This window comes from Crocodylus porosus, unplaced genomic scaffold, assembly GCF_001723895.1.
Source record: "Crocodylus porosus isolate Cpor-Errol unplaced genomic scaffold, CroPor_comp1, whole genome shotgun sequence".
NCBI classification, from domain to species: domain Eukaryota; kingdom Metazoa; phylum Chordata; order Crocodylia; family Crocodylidae; genus Crocodylus; species Crocodylus porosus.
The window spans coordinates 53,872,244-53,880,049 of record NW_017728931.1 but is presented as its reverse complement, the minus strand read 5'-3'; the positions used below and the strand labels follow the sequence as shown (position 1 = coordinate 53,880,049).

The 7,806-nt window shown below is 48.8% G+C and overlaps 1 protein-coding gene across 2 annotated transcripts in view; it reads right to left on the bottom strand.

Moving 5' to 3' along the window:
- Positions 1–7,806, bottom strand: part of EP300 (E1A binding protein p300) — a 101,750-nt gene that overhangs the window by 36,872 nt on the left and 57,072 nt on the right. For both annotated transcript variants that reach the window (XM_019544997.1, XM_019544998.1), the window contains exons 7-10: positions 7,429–7,522; positions 6,559–6,696; positions 5,590–5,707; positions 4,796–4,970 (exon numbers count right to left, since the gene is read on the bottom strand). In XM_019544997.1, the coding sequence (XP_019400542.1) occupies positions 4,796–4,970; positions 5,590–5,707; positions 6,559–6,696; positions 7,429–7,522 (525 nt within the window). The remainder of the gene's footprint in view (positions 1–4,795; positions 4,971–5,589; positions 5,708–6,558; positions 6,697–7,428; positions 7,523–7,806) is intronic.

The window sequence follows — 7,806 nt, the reverse complement described above, 5'->3', positions numbered from 1 at the left end:
GCTGGAGTACTGCATCCAGTTTTGGGCCCCACAATTCAAAAAAAGAAGTGGAAAAGCTTGAGAGAGTCCAGAGAAGAGCCACGCGCATGATCAGAGGTCAGGAAAACAGACCTTATGACAATAGGCTGAGAGCCACGGGGCTCTTTAGCCTGGAAAAGCGCAGGCTCAGGGGCAATCTGATGGCCACCTATTAGTTTATCAGGGGTGACCACCAGGATCTGGGGGAACGCTTGTTCACTAGAGTGCCTCAAGGGATGACGAGGTCAAACGGTCATAAGCTACTGCAAGACCGTTTCAGGCTGGACATAATAAGGAAGAATTTCTTTACTGTCCGAGCCCCCAAGGTCTGGAACAGCCTACTATCAGAGGTGGTTCAAGCATCTACACTGAACACCTTCAAGAGCAAATTGGATGCTTATCTTGCTGGGATCCTATGACCCCCCAGCTGACTTCCTGTCCTTTGGGCGGGGGGCTGGACTCGATGATCTTCCAAGGTCCCTTCCAGCCCTCTTGTCTATGAAATGATCAGGGGGCAGCAGGGCAGACCCTATGAGGAGAGGCTACAGAACCTGAACCTGTTCAGCCTCCACAAGAGAAGGCTGACAGGAGATCTAGTGGCCTGTTACAAACTAGTCAGAGGGGACCAGCAGACACTGGGGAAGTCCCTCTTCCCCCAAGCACTACCAGGAGTGACCAGGAATAACTGTCACAAGCTGGCAGAGGGTAGATTTAGGCTAGGTATCAAGACGCGTTACTTCACGGTCAGGGCAGCTAGGATCTGGAACCAACTTGCAAGAGAAGTGGTGCTGGCTCCTACCCTGGGGGTCTTTAGGAGGAGGCTAGATGTACACCTTGCTAAGGTTGTTTGACCCCAGTACTCTTTCCTGCCATGGCAGGGGGTTGGACTCAATGATCTGCTCAAGTCCCTTCCAACCCTAGAAACTACGAAACTATGAAGTGGGGCTTGGGGGTTGTAGGGCAGGGCTGGGGAAAATGGTTGGGGGCTGAGGGCATGGTGGGTGCTGCTGGTCCCAGGTGGCACACCACCGCAGCCAGGAGCAGGGTCAGGGAGTGAAGGCAGGGGTGCCCCTCCGTGGGGGGCTTTGCAGGAAGTGATGCTGGGTGACAACGACGACGACACTTGCACACAGCAGCCGCTGTCAGTTACCTACAGACCCATTCCAGCGGTGATGGACACTGCCCACAAAACCTCTGAGTCACCGTGGGGCTGTGCAGCCGGCTACAGCAGCACTATGGTGGCAGCCAGGCAGCATGTAGCCACGGCCACCACCACACTGCTACCACTCCTGGCACCCTGTGGCCAGCCGCACAGCAACATGGGAAGGTTTTGTAGGCAGCAACCACCACCGCTGGCACAGCCCTACAGGTAAGCGGCAGCATGCGAGCCCACCCCCCAGACACCATCCCTCACTGCCGCTGCAGAGCCGGCCATGGAGCTGCGCAGCCGGCCACATGAAAGCCAGCCCCCAACCCTCCCCCAGGCAGCCAGATGGGGAGCATGCGCATAGCCCACACATGGTGGGCACCACCACAACATGCCCCACATCACTTGCCTACAAAGCTCCTGTAGAGGTGCACCCCTGCCCTCACCTCCTGGCCCTGCTCCCGGCTGCAGTGTGCCACCTGGGGCTGGCAGCACCCCCCCAATCCCTCAGCCCCCAACCATCTTTCTCAGCCCTGCCCCACAGCCTCCAAGCCCCACTTACTTCTAGGATCCAGGGGCAAAGAGCATGGCTCCATGGTGACAGTACTTGCCCGCATAGCGCCCCCACCCCAGCCAGCATGTAGCCACCAACTGTGGAGCCATGCAGCCGGTCGCGAGGCACAAGCAGTGATACAGAGGCAGCCGCTGCAGGTAAGCCCCCCTTTCCGCCCCCTGGCTGGGTGGCATGTATGTGGCCCACACATGGTGGTTGCCACCGTGCTGCTGTGCCCTGCATTACTTGCCCACAAATCTGTGCGGATGGCCATGGGATGGCAGCGCATGGTGCAGTGGCAGAGTCAGGTGGCGGCCTCCATGTGCAAAACCCATCAGGCCAGCCACCACGTGTGGCTCTCAGAGTGGCAACCCTGCCCTCACCCCCTAGCCTGCTCCTGGGAGTGGGCACAGGGGCATGCTCCCCCACTTCCTGATCTACTCCCCCAGCTCCTTCCCTTTCCCCTGCCCTACCCAGCCCCTTCCCCCCACACATCCTTACCTGCTGGGGTGGGTATCAGTGTCTGTGTGCCTCTGTATGCATGTCTGTGGGGCCATTGTGAGGGGCATCAGGAGGGCTGTTGAGGCCGTGTGGTGGGGGGGGAGGGGGGTGTGCAGGGCACCAGCAGCACTGGGGAGGGGCTGGAGGGGGTCTTTAATTTTTATCATGGATTTTGGGTTTTTAAAATCACAGAATTTGCAATTTTTAAATCAGAGAAAACCAGGATCCCTGGTCATCATCTTGGAAGGCATCTGACAGCTTGGCAGAGAATAACCATGCTGAAGAGGGTAGGTACAAGCACACAACCCTGCTTGACGCCATTTGTGACAAGAAAGGGGTCAGAGCATTTGCCATTCGCAAGGAACTGTCGAACCATATTGATGAATTTTCTGGGGCATCCATACTTCTTCACGATTTCCCAGAGGCCTTCACAGTTTACTGTGTTGAAGGCTTTGGTTAGGTCAACAAACGTGAGGAGAAGGTCAGTGTTCTAGTCCTGGCACTTTTCTTGAAGCTGCCAGGCTACACACACCAAAACACAACATCGAGGCCCCTTCCACGCATGCAGGTAAAGGCATGATGGGATATAATGCACAATTCACACAATCCCGCATTATTGCTGATGCAGGGGAGATGCTGATCCCAGGTTCCCTCTGCACCAACAAACACCAAGCTCCCATGCCTGGAAACCCCAAGCACCCCAGCTGAGGGGCTCCCAGCCATGAGGGCATCACACTCACCCTTGGGGCTGGAGGATCAACAGAGGATGATCTCCCTGTCCTGGGAGTGCATGGGAACTCCCAGGGCTGGAGGATCGCATCTGCCATGATCCCTAGGACTCAGGGGTGCAGAAAACCCCCACCACCTGGGTATGAGGCTGCCTCAATCCCTAGGCGTTGGGGGTTTTACCCTGGGCATGGTGTACCCCTGCAGCTGGGAAGGGCTCCTAGCCAGAGTAGACTGCTACACGTGCAAATTAAAGCTCGACAGCAGCCATGTATAAAGATAGAACTTGAAAGTGTGTACTAATGTCATAGCTAGTCGGAGCTTTTTAATTGTGCAACAGCTACTACTTCACACATGTAGCTGGTTTCCATGTAATTGTCAAATTAACCAGTTAATTGTGCAATACCTGTCACATGTAGGGGCCATAGGGGCTCACTCCGAGTAAAAGGAGGGGGTGGTTGCTAGAGAGAAATGGAATAAGCTGAGATTTAGACTTCAAAAGTATGGAGGACATCTAACCCACCAGTCCGGTAGCATACAATATAAATACAGGGTCGCACTGTACTTTTAAAGCTGATTTCCCAAATCCATTACTTTTAATTTTTAAATTCAAGAGATGAGCATCTCTCTCTCTCTAATGCAACTCTAGTCAGGCTCATCTCAGCATCTGTTATCCCTACGTTAGGATTACAGCTATACCCCCTATACTTCAGGACCACCTTTAAAAAGAGCCTCCTAAAAGCTGCCTCTAGTGGTGCATAATGCAAATTCACAGGCAAAGGGAAACAAATACAATATGGCCTCTAAACTGAGTACTAATCACAGTCTCTTTTTAAAGCTGCACGTGGTCTAGGACAAGGGTGTTCACCTTTCAGCCTGCAGGCCAAATGCGGCCCACAGAGCCTGGGAATTCAGCCCATGGGCCTTCCCATAGGTTTGGAAATTTGGCAACAGGGGAGCAGTGGCAGTTAATACTACCACCTGTCCCTGCTCCCAAAATCCCAAGCCCCATATGGTAGATCAGAATTACGCTGCAACCACACCCCCACATGATTAGATTGGGGCCGGGCCACGTCCACTTCACTCTATGCAGCTGGGCTGAGGCTGCACCATGCCCCCTCCACCTGTGCAGCTGGTCTGGGACTAGCCTATGTCTCCTCCTTCCCCCATGTGTCTAGGCCATGCCTTTTTCCCTTCTCTTAGCCAGGCTGGAGCCAGGCTATGCCATTTTCCCCAGGGGGATCAGGACACAACCATCTCCTGGCCTTGGGGCTAAATTATGTCCCCTCCCCCTCTGCAGGGCCAGGCCAAGTCCCCTTCCCTGGCACAGCAAGATTGAGGCAGGGCTGTTCCCTGTCTCTCTGATGTAGCCAGATGAGGTCCCCCATCACACCTGCTCTGGCCACCACATTGAGCCCACTGGCTGGATCTGGGCCAATGGGACCAGATACTACCCACACAGCCCACTAGACAAAAAGGTACCATTGGTCTACGGCATTCACTAGAAGCAACATAAAGCATATGCTATTAACCGAGAACCTGCAGATGCCAGCGACCAAAGATTAATTCACGGTTTTCAAATTTGTGTCAGGATACCAGACTCTGTTCACCAACTCAATGCAAGTGAGTATGAGATTTTACAAAACAATGAACAGCAAATAAGCAGCCCCGAGAACACCATTTGGCCATACGCTAAAAAGAAAGAACTGTTTTGAGTTCTACTAAAAAAAAAAATCATGCATTTCGCAACTTTACAAGATGAGCTGTAAAACAAACGGGATATGGATTTTGGTCAATGATGAATTCCACTGCACCAGGTAATCCCATTTAACTAACCCAACTGTCCTTACTTGCAGACATCCCTGGCTGTGGCTGCCCCATATTGGGCCCTTGATTCATGGGAGCTTGAGGCATGCCTGGTGCATTTGGTATCATGTTTTGCTTCTGCAGTCTGGTCCTTCGCTTTTCCTCTAATTCCTTCTGGATTTTATATATCTTCTCAGCTAGCAAGTGATAGTACTCTGCCTGTTGGGGGAACATGAGACAGGAAACATGCAGTAAGTGAAGCTGACAGATTAAAACTGATCAAATATAGAATGGGAAAAAGGACTTTCTCCATATGCATTATGGTTGAGCCTTTTATTTTCTTGCAGCATTTTGAGGAACAACCTTTCCTAAGGGTTACGTGGGCATAATTCAGAGTATTTCTGGCAACCGTAAGGTGGCTGGGACATCCTGTGGAGATTCCTTTGCTGACACTGAGCGTTTCTTTGATAGATGTCACAGTGAAGTGTAAGCACTGACCTTACAGTACATTTGGGAGAAACTGAGAAATCCCAAACATGGCCCAAGGAGGATAAAAGAAAAGGAAATGTACATGCTTAAGAAAAAAAAAAGCAAAAACTTGAAAGCTAAGCAGTATGGATGGCTGCCACCCTTTTCAAAAAGTTCCTTGGCACATTATTCATTTTTGGGACCCAACCTGTCCCAGTTAAAACTTCTACATCACTCCACAACCACTACTTCATTTCCATAGTCTACTGAGGTATGTTCAAGATTGACTCCATGAATACTATCTACTGTCCATACACTTGAGTTCTGTGCACATCAGCCCACGCTAGTGAGAAAGGAAACTGCAACTTACCCTGCTATTTGCCGATTCATACATATCCCCCTCCACTTTTCGAGCATATGCCACCAAGTTCTCCATGCGCCTGTCTTTTAATGCTGCAGGGTCAGGAGTAGGAAATATGGCTTGAACTCTGAAAAAGGGAAAAACCCAGGCAAACATTAAAAAAGAAATGAACCCCTTGAACCTAAGTAAGTGAACTGATCAGTTAGGAGATTTTTAGACCATTTCAAAAGAATCTGAGTTTCTTGCAAACTTTTTTAGGAATAAGGGGTGATAAATTTAGTGGGCTCTATACCCCATTTCTCTCCCAATGTTACCACTGGGAATAGAGAGTGGGATATATTAGATACAACAGGGACAGAACTAAAGCAGCTGACAACTTTAAAAACAGCATAAACAAGAGGAAATAACTACATCTGTTGGAATTATTCCTTCTTACTACTGACACATCCAAAATCTACACTCATTGTCCAACCCTGAAAAAGCCTTTTGCTTTTGATAAATGTACAAGCTACCCAGATTTCACAGCTTCTCTAAGCCTGGTCTCACAGGGCATTTATACACATACTCCAGGAATGGGGGGGGAAGTGGGGGAGAGGAAGCATCTCATGTGCTGGCATTCCCATGCTTAAAAATAGCAGCAAGGTTGCTTTAACTAAAGCTTGTTCAACGAACTTAAGTTAAAGTGCCCCTGCTGCCATTTTTAAGCACAGGGACACTGATACACAAGACACTGGAATCTGCTGGAAGACAGTAATTACCAAGTTCCAGCAGACTATTAAATCGAGTCTGCTCCAACACATCATTACAGCGCAGTGGAACAGCCTTGCTGCTCACATATAGACACCCACATGCACCAGACAGAACTTTTTAAAGAAGATCTATACAAGGTTCTTTGTAAATCTAAGGAGCTGGGTGTACTTCATTTTAGAAAACCACCAGCACCTTTTAGCTTAACAGGAACTTGTTTTGGATACTCACAGTTTATGAACAAGATGATTTCGAAGGTCCTGAGTTATATCTTCATGCCATGGTTTTCGAATTCCAGTGTTGGATGGTTGTGCTGCTGTTGGCATAGCCCCCAAACTGGCAACACTGGCACTCTCGCTCATTATGGGACTTTAAAGCAAAATAAAAATTTGTTGAAGGGAAAAAAATAACAACGTTAGATTTGATTTGCAACTTCACATTGATACCCTAATTTTATACTGAAGGATGACAAAGCAGTCACTTGTTCTTTTACTAATTCCCAAACTGAGCAGTAATCACTTCAATGATCAATGAAATGCAGCCACCTCTGGGGTGATGCAAGATGGCTGTCTGCCAGCACATCACAGCCCTACACAACAATTCAGAATATTAAAACTACCAAATCCAACAGAAAACCAAGCAAGTTATAGTACCCAAAAGGAACCTGGACAACATTAGAATCTACTACTCCATTCCTTTTGCAAAGAGTATGGACTTGGAAGTTACAAATCAATAATGCTGTATCCCAGAAAGATAGGGCAACAGTGCCTCACAGGCCTATAGAATGGTAAATTATAGAGGTGCAATGCATCACCATACTGCTTCTACATTTTCCTTGAGGTCTGCCCAAATACTGATTCAGATTAACCCTAGCCACCTATGAAACCTACAACTTCATTGGGCAATGAAGAAACCTTTAACAAGCTCAAATCGGAGTCCAGGAACATACAAACAATTTCAGTGCTTCTCTCAACTTACCAAAAACACCCTCAAACCCAAGGATATACTTTCCAGTACTAACTGCAAAGATCAGATAAACTGCTCAACAGGGATTTTCAGCTGAACAGTTATTCTTCTGGATTAAGGGACAAGTTAACTTACTTTTGGGAATTCATGGTTGAATGCAACATTGAGTCAGGCAGTAGATTAGGGGTTTGAACCCCCACACCTCCATTCACTCCCATGGGATTTGCACCTAAAAGGCAATAAAAAGGTAATCTTAAAATGAATGATTTATCACAACACTAAAAACTGTACTAAATCCTCCTCTCAGCATAGAGTCAACAAAAATACATTCAGCTCTCTTCAGAACTATCCATACGTAATACCATGGCTTTCAAACATTTCCCCCTATTTAATACAGAATATTTTCCATTAGACCTGGAGTGGGCCAGATACAGCTGGTGTACAGAGCTGGTGTCGTGGGCCACAGCATGCAGCACATGCCCCATATGCCAGCTACTTGTGTTGTGTGCAGTG